The sequence below is a fragment of the Hemiscyllium ocellatum genome, chromosome 17 (genome assembly GCF_020745735.1).
Source record: "Hemiscyllium ocellatum isolate sHemOce1 chromosome 17, sHemOce1.pat.X.cur, whole genome shotgun sequence".
NCBI lineage: Eukaryota > Metazoa > Chordata > Chondrichthyes > Orectolobiformes > Hemiscylliidae > Hemiscyllium > Hemiscyllium ocellatum.
Window position 1 is genome coordinate 34903727 of NC_083417.1, and position 25751 is coordinate 34929477.

Consider the following 25751-nt stretch of genomic DNA (forward strand, 5'->3'; position numbering starts at 1 on the left):
CTGTAACTCAGATCCTTCAACCCTGGCAACATCCTTGTAAATCTTTTCCAAACCCTTTCAAGTTTCACAACATCTTTCCTATAGGCAGGAGACCAGAATTGCACGCAATATTCCAACAGTGGCCTAACCAATGTCCTGTACAGCCGCAACATGACCTCCCAACTCCTGTACTTAATACTCTGAACAATAAAGGAAAGCATACCAAATGCCTTTTTCACTATCCTATTTACCTGCGACTCCATTTTCAAGGAGCTATGAATCTGCACTCCAAGGTCTCTTTGTTCAGAAACACTCCCTACGACCTTACCATTAAGTGTATAAGTCCTGCTAAGGTTTGCTTTCCCAAAATGCAGCACCTTGCATTTATCCGAATTAAACTCCATCTGCTACTTCTGAGCCCATTGGCCCATCTGGTCCAGATCCTGTTGGAATCTGAGGTAACCCTCTTCGTTGTCCACTACACCTCCAATTTTGGTGTCATCTGCAAACTTACTAACTGTGCCTCTTATGTTCGCATCCAAATCATTTATGTAAATGACAAAAAGTAGAGGGCCCAGCACCGATCCTTGTGGCACTCCACTGGTCACAGGCTTCCCGTCTGAAAAACAACCCTCCAACACCACCCTCTGTCTTCTACCTTTGAGCTAGTTCTGTATCCAAATGGTTAGTTCTCCCTGTATTCCATGAGGTCTAACCTTGCTAACCAGTCTCCCATGGGGAACCTTGTTGCACACCTTACTGAAGTCCATATAGATCACATCTACTGCTCTGCCCTCATCAGTCCTCTTTGTTACTTCTTCAAAAAACTCAATCAAATTTGTGAGACATGATTGTCTACCCCTAATCAGTCCTTACCTTTCAAAATACATGTACATCCTGTCCCTCAAGATTCCCTCCAACAACTTGCCCACCACCAAGGTCAGGCTCACCGGTCTATAGTTTCTGTCTTGTCTTTACTGCCCTTATTAAACAGTGGCACCACGTTTATGTCCTGGCAGAGTGTTATAGGACACGTTGATAGAGGTATTTTGTGGGAATGAAGATCCAGTAATGCTGATTATCTGTGAGACAGCAAAATGATAGTCACATAGAGATCACTGACCGTGGCAGAGGAAAGATATATGGTCCAGGAGAGTAATACTGTGGTCAGAAACAGACTGTAACTGACACTGAAAAACTATTAGGACTTCATTTAATATTGCTCAGTTTAATATTAATTTGCTTTAATATCAATAAATTACTTGGACTGGTAACCACATTGAGTGACATGCTATTAAATTAAAATAATTTACCCAACCCAATGGTGCTAGTTTGACATGGCCTCTTGTGCCCTCTGTCTAGAGATTGCTTCCTGTGCCCCAGCTTTTCAACACGTGACCTCTCCCAGTGCTCAGTCTTGTGACCTCTCCGCAATCTTGCCTTTTCAACTTGCAGCCACGCCTCATGGCCAATCTTGTGATGCTCGAGGCCGAGGCACTTCTGATTGAATTCTGCATTAGGGAGCCTTTGCAGTACTCTTCAAGCTCCTCACTGCCTGCTTGAGCCATTGCTTGCACCTTGTCTTGTTGTAACTACTGCCTGATAGCATCTTTTCAAGAAGAAGTATGGTGCCTTCTACTGGCTGCCAACATCTCCAGGGCCCAATTAGACAAAATGGAGCTGCTTCTCTGACCTGAATACAGAGCCTTGAACTTCTTCCCCTTCCTCTGAGATGTTGTGAGTCATGACTGAGTATGATAGATTGGCTATATGTACATCGCTGTCTAAAGTAGAATTATGTGACAGAATGAGATTGGACCTATGGGTCTAGATGTGTTTTAGGATGAAATATTTCATACTTTGAGATTGCTAAATGAATTTATTAGTCTTTTTTGATGATTTTTTTTTATGAACTTTTGCAGTTTTGATCACATTCTTGAACTCAATTAGCGTCAAACTGGCGAGCTATGTTCAGAATTTTTTAACTGCTGCCAAATTGCTCATTGTCGCTGTCATCATTGTGGCTGGGATTGTTCTCATTGCACAAGGTGGGATGTTACTGATGTTTGGCAATGAATGTCAATAGAAAGTTACATTAAATTCCAATCTTAGATTAAATTCAATATTGTTCTCATCAGCTTTACCCATAACTTGATTTTTAAAAAAATTTATGTTCATCTCTAAGATAAGTTATAGTACCAAACTTTAAAAATAGACTTTAGTTTTGCTGTCCTGACTTACTCAATGTTAATTGTAACTATTATAACAGAGAGAGATTTGCATTTAATGATTTAATTAGAGCTTTCTCTGAGTTTTTCAGAAATATCTAAATGTACACATCATTTATTAAATGTTATCGGAATAACTTGGTGTGGAATATTTTAGTGTTTAACTCAAGGAAAAATACTGCAGGTATTGGCTACATACATGGATTAAGTTCTGAAACTACGAAAGTGTTTAGGTTCTACTCAGAATAAAATTGCGCAATATTAAAGTATGCCTATAAATAATTTGCCAATCAGTCTTTAACTGTGGTCGATTTAATGAATGAAATATCTGATACACTTGTTCATTGCATCCAGTGGAAAAATACATGATTGTTTCATCTGCTGCAATAAATGACTGTATCAGATATTCCATTAATTAAATTTCATTAATTAAATTGACCATAGTTAAAGGATTGATTGGCAAGTAATTTACAGGTATTATATTGATATTACATTATTACATTATACATTATTTCTTCATCCATTTGATTTGGGAAGCTTTTTTCTCAGTCACCCAATTGCCCAGCCATATTATGTTTGCTAAAAATGGAATGCAATGCTCTTGTAATTGGTGTGGTGGCAATAATGACATGCAGATATCACTTTAACCTTGAAAAATTAGCCAAGGTACAATATCCGAAATTGAAATTGGGATTATTTGAAAAAAGTGATCATAAAATTTTAGCAATACCTATTAAATTTTGCCATAAACACTATATATTTATAGATTAATCATAGAGACAGTGTATCAAAGTTGGAAACTTTTGTTATTGTATTATATTTCTGTATGGATGCGTAATCTGATTATATTAACATTGATATAAATAGAAAATGCACAGACAACAGTGATAAATAACCAGAATTATTATATAGATATTATTATTAACTCAGGTTATCAATACCTCACACAAGGAATCATTCACTAACCAATTCATTAGAGTTTCCAAAGATTTGGAAGCAATCAGTACAATTTTTGTATAGCAGAAAGATATCTGCTTTATCTTGCAGAAACTGGATTTTCCCAGACATTGTCCAGACCTAGATCTAATTTACTCACAGTATTTCAGTTTGAAAGTGAAAACAATATGGAAAGAGATATTTAGAGATTTCCAGGAATTGGATCTAAACAGTTGCTTTTCCAGAAGTACTGGTGATGTCCCAAATTGTGTCACATTAAATGCACCTAACTATGTAGCCATATAAGATATTATTGGAAGAAATATACAAATTGTTCTTGGGTATTTTTCTCTGATGTAGTCTTGAAAGATTATTTTGGTTTAAATCATTTGATTGAATTTCCTAGGTTTTACTCCTGCTTAAGAAGATCTAGATAGTATTCAGTCTGTCATTAAAGGGTATGAAGATTTAACAGATGTGGGCTATTATTGGACAATTAAATAAATACATGATTGTATATAGTACAATAATAAAAAATCTTAAAACAGATACTTTTTAAAACAGATAACAAAAATAATCTTAGAACAGATACCTTTTGGAATGCAATGTCTGTGGTCATTAAGGCCAAGGGAAGCCATTCTACAATAACAGTGAGATGAATGACCAGGTTTTTATTGGCAGTATTGGATGAGTGGCATATGTTGGCCAAGGTACCAATCTTACTCTGCTTCAAGTAGTGAGTGGTATGCTTTTTTAAAAAAGGCTTCCTCTTACACAAGCAAACAGAACTATTTTAAAGTGTACCCTCTGGTTGTATGCAATATGAGTAATCTGAGCAAAGTTGCTTTATGGCCCATCCTTTGTTCCCCTGTGAAGCTAATTGTGGGCACTGTGATTATGATTGCTTTTCAAAGATCTTAAAATGACATTATTTGACACTGACTAAGAATTACCATTTATGCGCAAAATCAAACATATAAATTAGAAATAACAAATATGTAATATGATGTACATTTACCTCTGCAGGAAATACACAGAACTTTAAAAATTCCTTTGATGGAGCTCAAACCTCCTTTGGTTCGATTAGTCTGGCATTTTATAATGGACTTTGGTCTTATGATGGATGGTAAGACACTTTGTAATTGTGTTTTTCTATCTTGTTATGTTATTCAGTGGAGAATGCCTCTATATCAAAAGTTTAACCAAAATAGATGAAATCCCTGCTATCAAATTTAGATGCTCAAAAGTTTGCAATTATTTTTGGAAGCACTCATATTATTTAAAGTAAATCAATTTAATTTGATATTGGTGTTAATATGTATATTGCGCTTACCTCTGGCCTTTCTAGGAATCAACTCAACTTTGTCACAGAGGAATTGAAGCATCCCTACAGGTAGGAAAACCCTATGGTTTTGCATTCAAAATACAAATATATTTAGGTTCCACAATACCAATCAAAGTTAAAAACATGAAATATTTTGAGTTTTCAACATATAATTAAGGCTGACAGTACCAAAGGAATGGAAATAGATTCGGCAAAATGTTAAACTGAGGCTCTCCTGTTTGTCTGCCAACATCTATAGAGAGAGAAGCAAAGTTAACGTTTCTCATCTAGTAACCCTTCACGTTAATGTATCACATCTAGTGACCCTTCTCGCAGTCAATTTCACCATTCCCCACCACTTTTCCACTCTGATGAAGGGTCACTGGTCTTGAAACATTACTCTCTTTTTCTCTCTACAATTGCTGCCAAACTTGTTGACTTTCTCCAGTACATCCTGCTGTGTTTCAGATTTAAATCACCTGCACTTTATTGGTTTTTAATTTGCGATCCATTTCACTGGTTTACTTGGAGATAATACATTTCACATCATCATTTGAACTGCAGGAATTTTCTCCCGAAGTCCAAGACAATGCCTCTCCTTCAGCCAAGAGTAATAAGTAGATCATCATTTTAAAAAATCTGTTGGATTTCGTTTTGGACAAATATTCGCCCACATACAAGTAACTACATATTAAAATTATTTATTGGTTATAAGATCATTTTCTTCATCTTAGGCAGTCTCTTGAGACTGAGGATGATTTTCTTGCACTCCAGATGCATGTGTCCTGAGGTAATGAACCAGTCACTTGTTTAGGAATGGATCCATATACTGTACTGCAGTTGGTGTGAGTGGTGTTTGAAGAGGTGGCTGGGTAAAATGCTCAGCTTTTCACACACAGCTCTACCTGTGCCTTTTTGAGACACTGAAATGGTTGGCACCTCCTGCTGGTTCTTCTGCAGTTTGGATGGTCATGGGAAAGAGAATCTCAAGAGTTGGTAAGGATGTTAAATTTCTTAACAGAGGCTTTGAGGATTTCCTCAAAATATTTTCTCTGCCCTCCTGGCAACTACTTTCTATGACAAGACTCGAAGTAGACAGCTTGTTTTGGAAACCTTGTATCGGGCATATGGATGATGTGGCCAACCCAACGCAGCTGATTAACAGTAACCAGAGCCTCAATGGTTGGCCTGCCATTGGATTTTGCAGATGCATTATGGTTGACACTTCTTATTAGATTTGAGGTGTCTGCTGTACATTGACCATGTGTCTAACACATCCAGAATGGTAGGCAACACTACTACCCTGTAGACAATGAGTTTGATGTCTTTGTCATGCACTTGCACAGTGGTAATGATGTTGAATTAAATTGACAATGTCTGCCTCGATAAAAAGAGACTCCCAAGATATGAAAATTGATGATTCGTATTTAATGGCATACCTTGGATCTTCATAGTCAGAGGACCATGATGCATGGCACGAACAGGCTTTCGGAGATCTTTTTCATATTGATGATCGTTCTAAGGCCAATTGTCTCATATGACTCCATGAATGCATAGCTATTGGGAATTCTCCCTCTGAGCCACCTGGATCAGTGAGAGACACAAGAACTGAATGGGAGTGGGGGGGAGCGGGATAGGTATTGCAAGGTCAGGGCCATTGGACAGGAGGAGGGATTGTGGTAGGGAGAATGGATTTCAGAGGCTCCCACATTTCCTGGTCCCAAGTTCCTCAATCAGGCTGAGTACCTGACAATGAGGTACCTCTCTGCAGGAGTCTGTGTGGATATATGTGTGAGCAGAGAGAGAATCCTCGTTCCGTAAAGTGTATCTTTGTTTAATATACTTCGAAAGTTATTTTTACCTTTTTCTCTGAGGTATCATTTGCCTGTTAAATCATGTTTAATTTAATTTGGTTTTGATTAATGTAAAAGTAAAATTTACAAAAAAATGGTAACTTGTTTATAATTTCTTCATTTGACGGTAATTTAGTAAATTTGATTACTTTTGATTCTGTATCACTGAACAGGTTTGTAACAGAATGACAGCAGCACCACATCCAAGAGAACCCTTCAGACATACAAAAAACATCTAACAGGATAGAATGCAGAATTTTATACTGGCTTTCTGCATGGATACACCAGACGGATACAATTTAAACAGTTTCCTACCTGAACTAAATAAATTATTATGTAGGAGTTAGAAATGAGAGAATCTCATCTGTTTGTGACTGTAAATATTCTTTTGTAGAGTAATACCTGCAGAAAGACAATGCCTTTGACAGAACTTCAGGACAAACCTACCCCGGCCTGACAATCATCCATTAACCATTACACTCCATTTTCTTCCACTCAGCCAATTTTGTAACCATGTTGTGTCCCTTTTATTCCATTAGCTCTAACTTTGCACGTAAATCTGTTGTGTGGCACTTTATCAAATACCTTTTCGAAGCCCATGTATTTAGTACATCAATAATATTGCCCTGATCACCTTCTCTGTTACTTCAGCAAAAAAAAACTCAAGCTCATTAGTTAAATACAATTGTCCCTTAAAAGATCCATGCCCTTATTAGACCCATAGTTGTCCACGTGACTTTTAATTTTGTCTCAAATTATTGGTCTTCATATTGCAATTGGGATTTCTGACCTCAATTGGGATTAAAAATCAACCACTTACTTTTGCATATCTTTTGCACTGGAGATTCATGGACAGGGACCTCCCATTACAAACCTCTCCAGGAATCAAGGTACATAGCAGGGAAAGAATTAATGCAGAAATGATGGTCCGTTTTATAGCAACGAGTCTATGTGTTCTGTGTCCAGCACCAGGCCAGACACATTGGCACTAAGTGTGGAGTTAAGGTATCAGATTGGTTGGGATGCCAGGTATGTGGATGAGTGCTTACGGTAATTGAATATTGGGGTTCAGTGGTGTGAGGTGGTGCTGATGGTTTGTTGGATACGACATTTGGGACAGTGGTCAGGTCCAGGGGTGTCAGGACAGCAGGATGGAGGTCGTCAGGTTGGGCATCCATAAATCCATCTGGGTGGGATGTTTGCTGCTAGATGGTCTCATACTGGTATGATGGAATATCAGTGCAGGTCAGGTTTTGTCATGGAGTGGGGCACTGAGGGATTATGGGGGTTGGGGGAGGGGTTTACAGAAAGAGTGTTAATCCTGAATCTTGTTGGGAATGGGAGAGGTGTTGGCTTTGAAGTGGGGTGGTCAGGCTGACTGGAATGGTCTCGGGTTGATGGGCAGGGTCAGGTACCAGAAGTGGAATTGGGTCTGTTTGGGATGGTTCACAGGGGTTAGGTGAGTTGCAGATGGCAGATTCAGTGGTGATTTTGGTGTTGAGGGCTTAGTTTAATAGTTATCCAAGAGTTACTTTGGGTTTCAAATGCTCTAAGTCTTCCTGGATATGCTTGAATCAGTGGAAACCCTATGGATTTTCTTAATTCAGTGGACTTTTTCCTGTGGGTTCTAGATGCAGGGGAATTGCCCATTGGAAAATTCAGTTTATTCTCAATTCTCATGGAGTCAGCGATGTTAGGGATTCCACATAATCTTGATGTCAATACTGCTCCAACATCCCTGTGATCATAATATCTGGGCCATTATTTCTAGAATTTTCTGAACTACTGGAGTTAACAGACTGTTTTGTGTTGGCTTGGCTAATCCTTAGTTTTTTATATAGTTTGAAATTTTACAGTCACCTGGAGTCTAAGAAACATTGAAAATGTACAATGATAATACCATGAAAAGAAATTGAATTATTTTAGTGTGGATTTATACATATGTAATCACCTTTTAGGCAGTATTGTGTTAAGATGTGTTTGTAAGTTTTAATATTCTAATTGGAGCTGTTGATTTTTGTTTGACAGAAATTTACCACTATCCATCATCATTGGTATTCCTTTAGTCACTTTTTGTTACATCCTGGTTAATGTTGCATACTTTACCGTGATGACTCCCACAGAACTTCTGCAGTCTTCTGCGGTTGCTGTGGTAAGTATCTCTCGAGCTGTTAGTCAATCTTCAAGTTATGGAAATAAACAAATTGCCGAATGTAATTGTAAAATTCTTTCCAGACACGTTATTTTAATAGGAGAAAGTGAGGACTGCAGATGCTGGAGAGTGTTGCTAGAAAAGCACAGCAGGCCAGGCAGCATCTGAGGGGCATGAGAATCACTGTTTCAGGCATAAGCCATTCATCAGGAATGAGGCTTGTGGTCCAAACCTCACCCCCTCCCATTTATCTCTCAGCCACTGTCAACATTATTTTAATAATTTATTAATATATAATCAAAAGGCAGCAGTAGATTTTCAAGGATATTTAAATATATCGGGCTGGTTTTTCATGGAGATGCATTATGAATACAATTATTCAGTTTTAAGGGATTGTGTTTGAGAGGATTTAAATGATTGAATAGGCTTACATAAATGGGACTTTTTTTATATAATGGATTTTGTAATAGGTATCTAGAACTTTATTTCATATCAGAATATGGTCTGCCTACAATGAGAGTTGGCATGAAGCATGTAAGGATAAAGTGGGGTGATGGGGTGTCATGGGCTGGTATTAAATTGGGATTGAGTCAATTAAGAATAATGGGGATAGGTAAGTGGCACATGTGGAATGGGTTGGGTTCATGGGTTGGCATGAAGGTTGTGAGACGCAAATGGGAATGAATGGGGGGTGGGTGAGGTGAGAGGGTCTCATGTTTCAAAGGATCTCTGTTTAAAAATGGGGCATTCCATTTACAACAGATGCAAGAAGAACTTTTTTTCCTCTAAAGGTTATGACTCTTTGTGGTTCTGTTTCTGAAGTTTTTTTTAAGGCAGAGGTAGGCAGATTATTTTGAACCAAGAAGGTGAAAGATTATCAGGGATTGATAGGAATTTAGAATTGAGTTTACAAATCAGATCAGTCATTTTCTTCTTGAATAGTGGAACAGACCTGAGGGGCTAAATGACCCGCTCCTGAATTGAACGTTCATATATTCATTTCTAAAGTTTATTCAAAAGCTCAAACCCTATAATAGTTGTTTGCAAATGCAGGAAATACACAATTAGTGTAGCATCATCCCTGGGAAGAGAAATAAAATTAATGTTTCAGGTTAATGAGTAACAGAACACGGCTAATGTAGAAGTGTAATAGGTTTCAAAATCAAATGAGTGAGTAAAAGGTAAAGTCTATAAGGATGAAAAATGGGAGGCATTAAAGATTAGATTCCCTACAGTGTGGACTTCGGCCCAACAAAGTCCACACTGACCCTTGGACTGACGAATGCATCTAACACGATGGGCAATTTAGCATGGCCAATTCACCTGGCCTGCACATTTTTTTTGGATTGTGGGAGGAAACTGGAGCACTGGAGGAAACCCATGCAGGCATGGGGAGCATGTGCAAACTCCACACAGACAGTCGCACGAGGCTGGAATCGAACTTGGGACCCTGGTGCTGTGAGTCAGTAGTGTTAGCCACTGAGCCCCCAACCATGGTTTTCCTAAATTACTGTCTCAACCAAATCTGCACTAAACAGAATGCTAACAGGTCCATGAAAAAGCTGGCTAAGATAGACTAGGAGCAAGTGAGGACTGCAGATGCTGGAGATCAGAGTCGAAACGTGTGGCACTGGAAAAGCACAGCAGGCCAGGCAGCATCCGAGAAGCAGGAGAATAAACATTTCAGGCATAAGCCCTGCATCTGGAATGTGGTGGGGTGGGGGTTGCTGAGAGATAAATAGGAGGGGATGGGGTGGGGGAAGGTAGCTGGGAGGGCAATAGGTAGAATCAGGTGGGGGGGGTGATAGGTTGGAGCAGAAGGTAGAATAGATAGGCAGGAAGGAAGATGGACAGGTAGGACAGTTCAAGAGGGTGGTGCCAATTTGGAGGGTTGGATCTGGGATCTGGGTTGGATTCCAAGGAGACCATTCCCTCTGCGACTCTCCCTCATTAGATCCACGCCCTTCACCAACCCACCAGCCACCCCCAGCACCTTCCCTTATCACTGCAAGAGGTGTAAAACCTGCACCCACAACTCCCTCCTCACTTCCATTCAAGGCCCCAAAGGATCCTTCCACATCCAGCAGAGATTTTCCTGCACACCCAAATACCTCATCTACTGTGTCCGTTGCTCTCAATGTGTTCTCCTCTACATTAGGAAGACAGGATGCCAACTCGCAGAACATTTCAGAGAACATCTCTGAGACATGGGCGGCACGGTGGCACAGTGGTTAGCACTGCTGCCTCACAGCGCCTGAGACCCGGATTCAATTTCCGCCTCAGGCGACAGACTGTGTGGAGTTTGCACATTCTCCCCGTGTCTGCGTGGGTTTCCTCCCACACACACAAAGATGTGCGGGTCAGGTGAATTGGCCATGCTAAATTGCCCATAGTGTTAGGTAAGGGTAAATGTAGGGGTATGGGTGGGTTGCGCTTCGGCAGGTCGGTGTGGACTTGTTGGGTCGAAGGGCCTGTTTCCACACTGTAAGTAATCTAATTTAAAAAAGTAATCTAATCTAATCTAATTAAAAATCATATAACATGTGCATCAAACAACCCTACCATCCTGTGGCTGACCACTTCAATTCCCCCTCCCACACTGCCAAGGACAGCTGCCTTCTCCCTCAACATTCCTGAAGAAGGGCTTATGCCCAAAACATTGATTCTCCTGCTCCTTGGATGCTACCTGAGCTGCTGTGCTTTTCCAGCGCCACACTTTCAACTAAGATAGACTGGGAAAGTAGGTTAGATGGTAGACAGTAAAGATGCAGTTTTAGACTTGTAATGCAATGTTAAATAACTCTCAACAAAGATTTATCCCAACAAGAACTAAAGACTCTTTGAAAATGATGCATCTTTCATACATAAATAAGGAAATTAAATATTGTATTAAGTTGAAAGAAATATTATACACATCTACAAAGTCTATTGGTAGGTCAGAAGATTGAACCCACTTCAAATACCAGCAAAGAATAGCTTAAAAATGTTGAAAATAGAGCATTAGAGGAAGCTAGCTAGTACAATAATGTAGAAACTGAGAACAAGAGCTGTTAGAAGTAGGTAAACAGGAAAAGAGTAACTAAAACTGATTTATTCTTCTGAGGGAGAGTTGGGGAATTGATACTGGGAAACAAGGAAACAGAGGAGGCCTTGAAGACAGATTTTCATCTGCTTTCCCTGTAGAAGACTTAAAAAATTTCCAAAAGATACTTGAAAATCAAGAGGTTAAAATTATAAGGGAATTTAAAACACTACCATCACCAGCGAAAAGACTATAAAGACCTCAAGATTGACAAGCCTCCAAAGCCTGCAAGCCAGAGTCTTAAAAGAAGTGACTACAGCAATAATACAGACATCAGTGTTAACTTTCTAAAATTCTTTACATTCTGGAAGGACCTAGGTGATTAGAAAATAATAAATGAACACGTTTATTCAAGGAAGAAGGGAAACAGAAAGTAGGAGACTGTACACGAATCTAATATCTGTCAAAGAGAAACCGGTAGAATCCATTATTGACAAGGTTGTAACAGGACATTTAGAGAGACGGCTTGTTTATGATGCAGTGTGATGCCAACAGTGCACATTAATTTTTGCTCAGGTCAATGTGCAGTTTCTGCCTTATCAACCTCCCCTCTGCTGATCCTCAAGTTAAACTCACCACCAATTACCTTTCTCTAATGAGAAAGCAGACTGTTGTCCTCTTGGATTATGGTGAAATTCATTTTTAAAAATTATGATGGGCTCAAGCAGAGTCAATGTGATTTTGTGAAAGGAAAATTATGTTTAACTAATATAGTTGGAATATTTTGAAGCTGTAACAAGAAAAATGGATAAAGGGGAACTTGTAGATGCAGTGTACTTTCAATTCAGAGGCATTTGATAAGATGCCACATCAAAGATTGCTGATAACATTACATGATGTAGGGCTATTACATTAGCATGGATAAAGGATTGGTTAGCTAATAAGAAGCAGATACAATGGACAATTGTCTCTTCTTCCAGTTGACAAATTAGTGGAGTGCTACAGGAATCGGTAAAGGTGATATCATTGAAGCCTCACCAGAGCATGTGGCTGCTCACTCATTAGAGAGGGGCAAATGGTGATGGTTTAATGGAGGATCACTATGCATCAAGCTAGGGGAGCGTATAAAGAGGAGAGTTCTTCATGGTAACCTCAGCCAGTGTGGGACTTGAACCCATGCTCTCTGCATCAAAAATGGCCGTCCTTAAAGGAATCAGAACCAGGGTTTCAACTATTTTACAAGCTTTCACTAATGATGTGAGGAAGATTTGGAGGAATTATACGGAGTCTGGACCAGGTAGATAGGGAAAAGCTGTGCCAAGATTGACAACAAGAGAGTACAAATAAAGTAATTATCAACGAAGCTAAAGTGATATTAACAGAAAAGTTGCCATACAGCAGGTAATTAAGTACTGTCTGAGTTTGGAGGCTGGGTATAACTCCTCTAGTTTTCTTCAAAATACTGACATTCTGACTTTGATATTGATACGAGAGGACAGACCGGGCATTGGTCTAACAGCTTGTCCAAAAGATGGTGGAGTACCAGTACCGCACTGCAGTGTCGGCTTGAGTTTTAAATTCAAGTCTTGGATTAAGCCTTAAATTCAAAAAGTGATAGAGAAATAAGAAAAATATATTTCTAGTAACAGTTGAATCAGTACCCAAAGACACAGAATAAAAGTAATAGTGAAAGATGTAAACATGGGGAAACATTTGTTGACTCAGGGACAAGAATGCTACAAACTGAGCCATGACTGACTCTCTCCAGTTCTCCTGACAAACAATTCAAGTTATAATAGATTAAACTAACTAAATCCTTCCAAATCTTGGGTGGGAGAATCAGATCAAAATTCCTGAAACATTACTGTTTCTGTGCTGTACATCTCTATGACTCTATATTACATTTATAAAGAGCATTGTGACCCATTAAGGATTAATTGAGAAACATTGTGAATATTTTGTTTTTTGCAGTAATTAGATTGTACAGTTTATTTTAACAAATCTAGCTTTCACATTCTAGTTAACATCATTGTTGCTTCTCCATTACAATGAAAAGCATGGGATGTTGTCATATTCAAGTGATGAATGTGTTTAATTGGGAATTTGTGCATGCAAACTTTGCCTTGATGTAACCTACTGGTTATTGCAAAAAAAAAATTGATTGTTTATGAAAAAAACACCATCAGTTGCTCTAAATTTATGAAACATAATCCTATTCTATCTTTGATAATGTTTAAAAACAATCTGTTTTCCTACTTCAAGCCAATTATGTGCTACACCAAAGGAATTAATTAAATAAAAACTGGGGCCTGTTCCTGTTTCATTTTGTTCTTGAATGTACTTTTCATTTCATTTTGGAAACTGACCTAATAAAATACTATTAGCCTCTGGTTTAAATATTTTGCATTATTGAGGGACATTTATCTAGAATTAATATGCTATTATCTAGGCATACATTCTAAATATTAATCAATATTTATCATTCAGACTTGTTTAATGTCTGTTGAATAACATGTCTGTCACATTTCAAAACATTTTAGCTACAGAATGATTCTTTTTTTCTAATAACTTTATCTGACTTGGTAATTCAATATTGACTGGCTGTTTTGTTCAGTGAAGTCAATGGTCTGTGCAGTAATTGCTGGCAGATGTGAACATGATAGTCCAGATGAGGCAGTGTTGAATCCAATAGCAGTACTGCAACTAGAATAATTATCAGCTCCTGGATCATACACTGTTCTATGATATAAAATAAAAAGATCCAGTCTTCAGTATCTAAGAAGGAGGATATATGCTTACATATGATATTGCTACATCATTGAATAAGGCAATAATGCAAATATGCAAAAAGTAAACCACCTATCAGAAGGTTACTTGAAATAATCTAAACACTTATCTACATATACAAATTCAATAACTTGTATTGAGTAAAAGGAGTCTGGGGCGTCAATAATATTTGGTGCAAATATTGAAGTGAAAGTATTGAAGTGAAAGACCAATTTGTTAGAAGTGTGTTGATTCTTTGCTGTACTTATCTAAATAGATGGCACGGTGGCACAGTGGTTAGCACTGCTGCCTCACAGCGCCAGGGACCTGGGTTCAATTCCCGCCTCAGGCGACTGACTGAGGCCATTTGCACATTCTCTCCGTGTCTGCGTGGGTTTCCTCCGGGTGCTCCGGTTTCCTCCCACAGTCCAAAGATGTGCGGGCCAGGTGAATTGGCCATGCTAAATTGCCCGTAGTGTTAGGTAAGGGGTATATGTAGGGGTATGGGTGGGTTGCACTTCGGCGGGTCGGTGTGGGCTTGTTGGGCCGAAGGGCCTGTTTCCACACTGTAAGTAATCTAATCTAATCTAAATAATCCCATACTCCTTCAATTTCTTTATAGACATGTAATGTTTTTTTCATTTAAGCCACTTACCAAATTATTTTTTGAATGTTCTTACTGAAAACTGCTTCCACCACTCTTTCTGGCAGTGTACTCTAGGTCATAACACACTCCAGAAAATAAGTATTTCCTCATGTTGTCTCCAGCTCATTTGCCAATCAGCTTTAATCTCTGTCTTCTGTATACTGACACTGAACTGTTAGTGGAAATAATTTGACTTTATTTCTCTACCAAAACCATTCATGATTTTGAACATCTTCTCTTAACCTTTTATACTTTAAGGAGAACAACTCCAGACTTTTCATTCTATGCACAAAACTGAAGTTCCTTATCCCTGGTACCTCACAGTAAACCTCTCCTACTTTCTCTTAAAGCTTTGACATACTTCCAAAGTATAGTGTTTAGAATTATACATAGTACTCCAACTGAGGCCATATCTGTGATATATTAAGATAACCTTGTTTTTGCTCTATTACTATTATTGGTCTATTATTAAATATCATTATTGTTAAGGTTTCTGTATGATTTTGTAAAATCTAGCCTTTTCCATTGCCACCTTCAAAGAGTTAAGAAGCTCTCTGTGTTCCTGCACTGGTTTCTATTAGCTCACCACATTCTCCTGATCAAAATACATCACTACACATTACAGGTTGGGTATCTATCATCAGAACATCCAAAAACTGAGATGACCTAAAATCTGAAGGTCCTTTTGGAAGCAGACCCTAACAAACCTGTTGACACACTGAGTCTGGCCCTTTGGAAAAAACTTTGCTTGACTCGAATGGACCCGAACAAACCTAAAAATGAAGATTTTTTTTCCAAAGTACTAAACTCAGCATGTCTACAGGTCTGTTCAAGCCCTTTTGGGGGGAATAAACCTTTGCTTTCAGGTACATTTGGACCCAAAAGGACTACAGTGGATCCAAAAAACAAAAATACCCTTTATCTGAAAACTAGTCGGTCCTGAGATGTTCATATAAAGGATTCCTGACCAGTATTAAATTGCATCTGTCGTGCATTTGTTCATTTCACCAGTCCAAATCTTCCCAAAGTCTTTGTTTACTACATTCGTGTTTATCTGCAAATATTGGAATTATGCAGTGTGTGCACAAGCATTATGTTGTAAATAATAAGGAGCGATCCCAATGCAATTCCCCACAGAATACCACTTTCTCCAGCCTCTAAATAAGATTTTCTCTGCTGTCCTCCCCTTATCCAATTTTGTATCCATGCTGTCTCTGTCTCTTTAATCCCATGAGGTTTAATTTTGCTAACAAATCTATTATATGCTAATTTATCAAATGTCTTTTGAGGAACAATTTATAACCTCAACCACATGAGCTGTTGCGGTGCAGTGATAGTTCCCTAGTCTGGGCCAGAAAGTCTGGGCTGAAGTCCCATCTACCCCAGACATGTCATAACATGAATAGTTTGATTTTAAAAATCTACATCAATCCTCTGAACTACCTCAAAAGAATGTGATCAATTAAGTCAAATACAATTGACCTTGAACAAATTAATGCTTTTATTATTAGCCCATACTTGTATGAAATGCCAATTAATTTTGCTCTAGATTATTATCTCTAATAGTTTCATACTAACAGTACATTGATTGCCCTCTAGTTACTCGACTTATCCTCCTTATTCTGAAAAAGAGTGCAAACATGTACAATCTTCTGCTCCTCAGCTACCATCCCCACACTTGGGGATGAATTCTGCAATCCTCACCTGGTCTGGCTTATGTGTGACTTCAGAACTGTAGCAATGTGGTTCTCTGAAACCGCTTTATGGAATAACCCAGGAAGGCAATCCATTCAAGGGCAGCTAAGGACAGGCAATAAATGCTGGCCTGCCTTTGATGCCCACGTCCCATGGGTGAATTAAGAAAACGCTAAGAGAGTGATTATTAGAGGAATTTAATTGATAGCTCATGGGAATAGTTTGTATGAAAGCAGTGGCAAGATGTTAGTTTTGGTAACCAAAAGTGGATAGAGATATCGACTGAACTGGTACAGAGTTGGAAATAAAACAAATACAATTGTGCATCTACTGATGATTGAAGACAAACTCTGTGTTATTTTTTTGAAAGAGGAAATCTGAACAGAGAGCATAAGAACCTTCCTACAGCCCATTCTGTCCAAAATGCAAGTCGGAAAGAAACTGAAAGGTAGTCAGTACCACAGAAACGCTGAAAGAGAAAAGTGATTCAAGATATTTCAATTAATCACAACTGATTAGTGTTAATCAGCTCAGTCATTTATGAGAAGTAAAGTCTAAGTAATTGTAGATTCAGGAAGTATTGATTTTAAAACATTTTTATTCACTTAACGTTTATAGGTGGAATAATAGTACAGTTATTCTTGGACACACTCTTTTGTACTTTCTTGTACACAAATCTGTAGTCTCCTATGCAGCCTAATAACAATCTACATGAAAAAGGTGATGAACACATTCAGTACAAGTCTGATAGTCAGAACTGAATTAAACAGGAAATAATGATACATTATTTTGCCCAAGTTTAAGTGTCAAAATTTCTCAAGTCTACAGGTAATATGGAGTAATGCTTCAAATCAATTATCACACTTTATTAAAATATTTTAAACTCTAATTGGCTTAAAAGGGGGAGAAAGTGAGCACTGCAGATGCTGGCGATCAGAGTTAAAGAGTGTAGTGATGGAAAAGCACAGTCAGTCAGAGCAGGCGCAGCATCCAAGGAGCAGGGAAATCGACATTTTGAGCATAATCTCTTCCTGAAGAAGAGCTTATGCTCAAAACGTTGACTCTCCTGCCCCTTGGATGCTGCCTGACTGGCTGTGTTTTTCCAGCACCACACTCTTTGACTTTAATTGGCTTAATCCTATATTGAATATAGAAGTTCACAACTAGAAGAAAGATTCTACAATTAAATGTAATAATTTAGAAAAATTCTGGACTTCAATGTAAATTTGGATAAGAATTAAAATATTATACATTAGAAAAGTTGAACAAAAATATATTTTGACATTTTTCTAACTCTAACTTCCAGAATCTGTTAGCCTTGTAAAATAAAATGTTTAATTTACAAAGTGCAACCTTAATATCTCAGTAGCTGTTTCTCATGATAGGCATGCAGAGGTGCACAGATCATAACCAGCTGGATTTGTAACATACTCTACCTCAAACCATTGTCCAACTTTCCTGATTTTTGTTTTGAAATCCTTTTTTCATTACGAAGTGTATTGGAAGTGTTCAACTGAATTGAGTATTGGAACCTGCGGTTCAGAACAGGATCCACCTATGGAGTAAAGATTCTACATATCAAGACCTTTTGACGGAAGGAAGTCCAAAAAAATACACTCCCATAAGCAGGTCAAGTTGTTCCTCCAGAGAATCTGTGCAATATATATTTAGATCCTAATTACTATTATCTAGCAATGACCTCAATCTATTTATAGGTCTTCCAATTAAAATTGGTTTGGGAACATGCTCAAAAGATATGGAAAAAATGCCAGCTTCTCTTAATACATTTCTGGCATTATTGTGCGCTATCTGGGCTGAAACCTCAACATATGAAACTTTGATGAAATTTGAAAATTGCACTCAGGTGTCTATTGATTCAGTCATTTGCAGGTAACTGTACATAGAGTCCTACCTTTTCATTAGAGGGGACTTCAGTGTCATGCATAATTATCTTTAAGTTTTAGTTCATTGCGCTAAAGATAGCCAATGATTTAAATGGAAATAATTCAAATATTCTTCATATAGTAATTATAAGTTATTTGAATAAATTTAAGTGCCAAAATTTTAGTGTTGTACTTAAATCTGGACATGAGGAATGTTGAATCAACCATGATCCTACTGAATAGTAAAACAAGCTCACAGAACTGAATTGCCCTACTCTTGTTCACATTTCTTATAGTCTTCAAACTTTACTGTATTTTAGATTATATTCCTTACAGGCCCTTTGGCCCAATATGTCCACAACAACCCTCCGAAGAGTAACCGACTAAGACCCATTCCCCGACCCTATATTTACCTCTGACTAATGCACCTAACACTATGGGCAATTTAACAAGGCCAATTCATCTGACCTGCACATCTTTGGACTGTGGGAGGAAACCGGAGTACCCAGAAGAAACCCATGCAGACATGGGGAGAGTGCAAACTCCACACAGACAGTTGCCAGAGACGGGAATCAAACCCGGATGTCTGGTGATGTGAGGCAGCTGTGCTAACCATGAACCACATGTGTATATTCCACAATCTAGAATTATGTATGAAAATAAATGTCTCTCTAAAATCTTTACCATTGTAACAGGAAAATGTGTGACCTTGTCCATCATTCATTTATTGTAACAGACTTTTGGTGATCGGGTCCTCACACCAGCTTCTTGGCTAGTTCCACTCTTTGTCGTATTTTCTACATTTGGAGCTGCAAATGGTTCTTGTTTCACAGCCGGCAGGTAAAATAAAAATCCTTTCATTGAAACAGAAAACAAATGTACATTTTCCTATTGAGTTTCCAATGTATCACAATTGTTTGGCTAAGGGCATGTGCAGGAACCTACTTCCAAACCACTTCAAATGTTATTCATAAACTCACCTCTCAGTATGGCAAAACAATAATGCAAAACACAGTGCTGGTTTGAAGAAAATAACTTAGTCAAAGGGGTGAAAGCTGTGAAATTTTTACATCATCATGATGCACGGTTTGGTAGGGGGGGGGGAGGGGGAAGAAGGGAGTGTCTTTAATGAACACAATTGTTTTCATTTTTGGAGGAATTCAAGTAATTCACTATTGAGACACAAGTCTGTAATGCCCAATGTGGAAAATAACACGTATTCCTAAAATATTGGAGTTGGATTAGGGAAGCTGAGCCTTTCTCCTTGGAGAGACGTTTGAGAGTCAGCTTAATACAGGTGTTTTTAGATGTTTAGATGTAACCCGTTCCTCCTCACACGTCACCACTACCTTTTCAAAACCATGAGAGCTCTTGACAGAATAGGTAAGGAATAATGTTTCCCATTGTGGAACTGTCAAAAGCAAAAGGACACTGTCATTAGTTGAATGGCACAGGAACCAATGGCAAAAAAAGGGAAAACTTTTTAATGCAATAAACGGTTATGTTCCTGAATGCACTGCCCTTGAGTGTGTGATTGGGGCAGGATCAATCCTGGCTTTGAGAGAGAATCGGATCATTTTTATGCAAAGAAAAAGAAATTGACAAAAGCATCAGAACTGCAGACTTGCTCTTGCAGGGAGCTGCATTGACCAAGTGGACTCCTTCTACATTGCAATGATCTTATGATATTTTTCTGGCAATTCTGATTTAGTTACATTGGTCAGAGAGCAAGAGAGTGCCATGTTCTACATTAAGCAAATCCAAGCGACTCAAAACAGTGGGCAAATGTTCCACAGATGCAGCTGCTAACAATCTGCATCAAACTCTGCATGGAAGCAGTGACTAGATGAGGAGCATTAAAATAGGTGCCTGTTAGCACAATTAAGAATAACAATGACGTGGAGGTGTCAGTACTGGACAAGGTTAAAAATCACAGAACACCAATTTATCATCCAACCGGTTTATTTGAAAGTACAAGATTTCGGAGTGCTGCTTCTTTGTCAGGTAGCTAGTGGACATGTGGCATTTTATAAATTTGTACTTTGGAAATGCAACCAGTCTGACTCAAGTTTGGAATACATACAGAATACAAAAGTAACCTCACATTTTTAACGCATTGTCTGAGCTGAGAGGTCACTTTTTTAAAAAATAAAACCTTAGGTTATCTTGGGAATGTGACTTGAAAGAAGTTCTAAGATTTACGTATTAATGAACCCAATCTAAAAGATGAAATATTTAACTGCAATCAAGATTTGTTCAAAATATCGCATCAGTATATGACACTATTACCGTTTGCTATAAATTTTGTGCACTGTGATCCTACTCCACTAACTACCTGATGAAGAGCAATGCTTTGAAAGCTTGTACTTCTAAATAAACCCGTTGGACTATAACCTGGGGTTGTGTGATTTTTTTGAAAAACAGAATAGCAATGGGACAGAGGGCTCAACAATTCCTCCCTGTGAGGAAAGATCATATGTGTTATCAACAGATGCATCCTTCTTTCTGCTTATTTCTACTTACTTTTAATGCTTGGTCAGTCACATAATCTGCTTCTGGCTTGGGGAATAATGTTACATGGCAAAATAAAGTGAAATAAACTAACTTGCATATTTAAAGTCATAGAGATATAGAGCATGGAAGCAAACTCCTCAGTTCAACTAGTCCATGCTGACCAGACATCCTAAATAAATCGAGACTCATTTGCCAGCGTTTGGCCCATAACCCTCTATATCCTCCCTATTCAAATACCCATCCAGATGCTTTTTAAATGTTGTAATTGTACCAAATTCCACCACTTCCTCTGGCAACTCATTCCATACAGGCACTACCCTCTGTTTGAAAAGGTTGGCCTTTAGATCCCTTTTAAATCTTTCCCTTCTCAGCTTAAACCTATGCTTCCTAGGTTTGGACTCCCCCACCCCAGGGAAAAGACCTTATCTACTGACCCTATCCATGCCCCTCATTATTTTATGAACCTCTATAAGGTCACCCCTCAGCCTCTGATGCTTCAGGGAAAATAGCCCCAGTCAACTCCGCCGCCCCTTATATCTCAAACTGCCCAACCCGAGCAAAATCCTTGTAAATCTTTTCCAAATACTTTCAAGTTTCACAACATTTTTCCTATAGCAGGGAGATCAGAATTGCATGCAATATTTCAATACAGCCGCAACACAACCTCTCTATGCACTGACCAACAAAGGCAAGCATACTAAACACCTTCTTCACTATCCTGTCTACCTGTGACTCCACTTTCAAGGAACGATGAACTTGCACTCTAGGGTCTCTTTGTTCAGCAACACTCCCAGGACCTTACCATTAAGTGTATAAGTCCTGCCTTGATTTGTTTTTTTCAAAATGCAGCACCTTGCATTTATCTAAATTAAACTCAATCTGCCCACAGGTCACCTGATCAAGATCCTGTTGTACTCTGAGGTAACCATGAAACATTCTTTCTCTGCTAATATTGGAAAGAGAAACAGACATAAATGCACTTTCTCCTAAACACTGATCACAAAAATGTAGTATACTCCTATCGGTCTGCACAGAATAGTCTTTTTCCCTTTTTTTGGTTTGCTAAAACTAGTCAATAGCTGAAACTTAAATATTTTGCACTTTTGAAGAGTTATTCTGATTTCAACTTTTCTAAACAGACTTACATTTGTGACAGCCCGTGAGGGTCACATGGTTAAGATTTTGTCATATATCAACATCAGACGTTTAACACCTTCACCGGCTCTACTGTTCAATGTAGGTAATTAATGCTTTCAATTACAACTGTAAACAAATTAGTGGTGCTGTGCTGTAAAATGATAACAAAATAGTAATAAAATGTGTTAGTGTTTGTGTTAGTAGTAATGGAAAATCAGTATCAACAAAACTTTTATGTGCTGTCTAGAGGTATCTGAAATTGTTTAAACATTGTGATTGTGTGAAAATTGCTTACTATTCTAGTCCAACACATGAAGCTTAATCAAATTTTTATCAAAGAAAACAAACTATAACTGTCATGGGTCTATATTTTATGATAGTGCTCTAGAATGCAATCCATTTAAAGAGCAACTTAAACAGAATTTCTGTTCTTGTATTATGAGATTAACTGGTGCCATTCAATTAGTAATAGTACTGATTAGAGACAGTTATTTATGGTCAAGAAACCAACAACTTGCTGCACATTGTAGCTATTAAATCACTAATTGCAGACATAAGTCTAAATCCTGAATTCAGTTCAAAATTTACATAAGAATAAATAAAGAGTGAAAATAAGGCAGGCATTTTACACACCAAGTAATTAGCAATCTGAGGAGACTTTCCAGGACATTGCCTGGCTGGAAGTGTTTTGTAACGTAGAGAGGTTGTGTAGAATGGGGTTGTTTTCTGTGAAGCAAAGGAAATTGAGGGGTCACAAGACTGAGATGTGTTAAAATTATGATTGGCATAGACAGGAAGGAATTCTTTCCCTTGGCAGAAAGATAAATGACTAAGGGGCATAAACTTATGGTAAAGGGCTGGAGGCTTAGAGTGGATGTGAGGAAAATCTTTTTCACTCAGAGGATGGTGGGAATCTGGAACTCACCACCTGCAAAGATGGTAGAGATAGAAACATTCATAACATTTAAGTAATATTTAGATGTGCACTTGCAATCCAAAACAACAAGGTCATGGACCAATTGCTGGAAAATGGGATTAGTATAGTTAATGCTTGGTTTTGACTGGGACATACTCATAAGACGAAAGATTTTATTTCCCTGTGCTGCTGACCTCTATGAATCTTTGACTCTATACTAAGCTATCAGAGCACAAAAGACAATATAACCTTGCACAATAATTTACCACAAATCTCTAAATTACGACAAATCAGAAAGATAGATGAACACAAGCTTTGTAATGGAAAACTAACAAATGTAGAAATCTAAAACTTTAGTAAATTATTTAACAGTCATTCTCATTCTGTAGACCTCTATATGGAGATAAACATTGAAGTCCTTCGGAAGCAAGGAAAAAATAGAGTAAGGCTTCTCTGACCAGGATTAAACCATGATTCTAAAAGTGCTTACCTGAAGCTGTTAGATAAAACAATAGTGCTTTGTAAAATCAAAGAAGTTGCTCTCTGAATGTATCTTCACATCATGAGGGGGCCATTATGCATGTGGAATAGGCATGTTTTTTGTTGATGGTAAAGGTAGTACAATAAGGCTACTTACATTCCTCAACATTTCTAATTTGTGTTTTGTAGTAGGTTTGCTGGAAAATTCTGATTCAATAGAAAATAGGCCAATTTAATACGCTGAAGATACAGAACAAAAAACTAAATATAGTTTTATTCATTGGAAGAAAAACATGGAATTGATTTAAGACAACCTCGATTTACTGATATTTTTTCTGTTCTTCTTTAGAATTAAAATCTTATGATAAATTTACTGGTATTAAATATATTCCAATTGTAACTATTATTCACTTACCTAATTGTTATACTGCACTCTATTTTTCAGGGATTTCTGGCTATTATCTACATAATTCCAGCAGATATTAACACCCTTATAAACTACTTTAGCTTTGCTTCCTGGATTTTTTATGGACTGACTACATTATCACTAATTGTCATGAGATTTACAAGAAAGAATCTGAATAGACCAGTAAAGGTTAGAGTTACATGATCTTTCTTTCCTATATGAATGTATTAATATATACAGTAAACCTCTGGGCTATACATTCCAAGACCTACTGTGGAAGCCCGAAACCATGGATAGTCATGGACACATTCAGTTAAGTCAGAAATTTACCTTCCCAGCAGCCCCGGGTCCCTAGTTCTGGAATGTTCCCTGTAATGTTTGGACCACGGTAAACCACAGGTAACTGCAACCGCAGAAACAGACCTGTGTATATGGCGGTCAGCCTGTAATTCTAAACTAAAACATTATCTTCTGGTTCGAATTTGTATTTTAAACTAGATAATAAATAGATGAGTAGTTTCAGTTCTGAGGTTTTTTTTAAGAAGTTAGAACATCATTTGGAACAGTGAAACTACAGACTTCACTTCCAAGAAAGCATGTGCCTTAAGTACCCAGCAGGATGATTATTGAATTAAAGTGTTTTACAAAGTTAAACATTTACACTGAGAAAATGGATCAGACCCCCTCCATCTCCCTCAATATTGATGGTGTGCAATGCCTTTAAGGGCTTTTCAAGTATCTCAGTCAATTGGAAAATATAGTTGATTTACTGGTGGTGGTGACAGCTAATAAATTAAAAATACCATGGGTTATTAGTGATTGGGGGAAACAAAACATTCATTTGGTTGGATACAAAAAAAAATCAGAAGTTTTAGCATTCGTGAGACTGTACCTACAGTATTAGTTTTGGTCTCCTTATTTGAGGAGAATACAAATATATTGGAGGAAGTTCACAGGAGGGGCACTAGATTGATTCCAGAGGTGAGAGGTTTGTGTTTTGAAATGAGGTTAGGTTTTGAGATGGAGAAGAGCAAGAGGTAATCTACTTGAGGTATAGAAGATGCTAAAGGGGATTGACAAAGTAGATATAGAGAATGTTTCCTCTTGTGGGCAATCTTGAACAAGAGGTCAATTTTTTAGGATATGGGGTGGCAGATTAATACAGAGATGAAGAGGAATTGCTTCTCTCAAAGAGTCATGGATATTTCACTATTCCAAAGTGTGGCCGATGCTGGAACATTAATTTTGAGGAGATAGGCAGATTTGCAGATTTTTAATTATTAGTGGGTTGAAGGGTTATGGAGATTGGGTAGGATTGTGGAGTTGAGGCTGAGATTAGAACATGATCGTATCTAATGGCAGAGCAGATTTAAGGGGCTGAACTGCCCATTCCTGCTCCTAGTTCTTATGTTGAATTAGAAAGACTTGTACGCGTTGACGTGCTTTTGAATGTCAGAAACCTGACAGATTAAAAAAAAACTTAATTATTCCTGTATTCATATTGTTCAAATCTTCTTTTTGTTTCAGGTCCCAATCATTTTCCCAATTGTGGTGACTCTTGTCTCTATCTACTTGGTTCTTGCTCCAATCATTGGTGCTCCAGAGTTGGCATATTTATATTGTTCACTATTTATTGTTGGAGGATTAATATTTTACTTTCTGTTCATTTACTTTCACTTCAGCTGGACCCGAAAAGTGATGAGTAAGTAATAACTATTTTTGCTTCATATATTTATCAGTTCATTTGACAACCAAACCAAACGGATAATGAAGTGATCCAAGTTCTGAACTAATTCAAATATGTCTATCTTAAA

The 25751-nt window shown here is 37.9% G+C and overlaps 1 protein-coding gene across 1 annotated transcript in view; it reads left to right on the top strand.

Moving 5' to 3' along the window:
• Window positions 1-25751, top strand: part of slc7a9 (solute carrier family 7 member 9) — a 52137-nt gene that overhangs the window by 19058 nt on the left and 7328 nt on the right. Inside the window, exons 4-11 of the mRNA XM_060838339.1 lie at window positions 1902-2027; window positions 4170-4269; window positions 4492-4536; window positions 8349-8472; window positions 19221-19324; window positions 22138-22234; window positions 23977-24126; window positions 25465-25639. Coding sequence (XP_060694322.1) covers window positions 1902-2027; window positions 4170-4269; window positions 4492-4536; window positions 8349-8472; window positions 19221-19324; window positions 22138-22234; window positions 23977-24126; window positions 25465-25639 — 921 coding nt within the window. The remainder of the gene's footprint in view (window positions 1-1901; window positions 2028-4169; window positions 4270-4491; window positions 4537-8348; window positions 8473-19220; window positions 19325-22137; window positions 22235-23976; window positions 24127-25464; window positions 25640-25751) is intronic.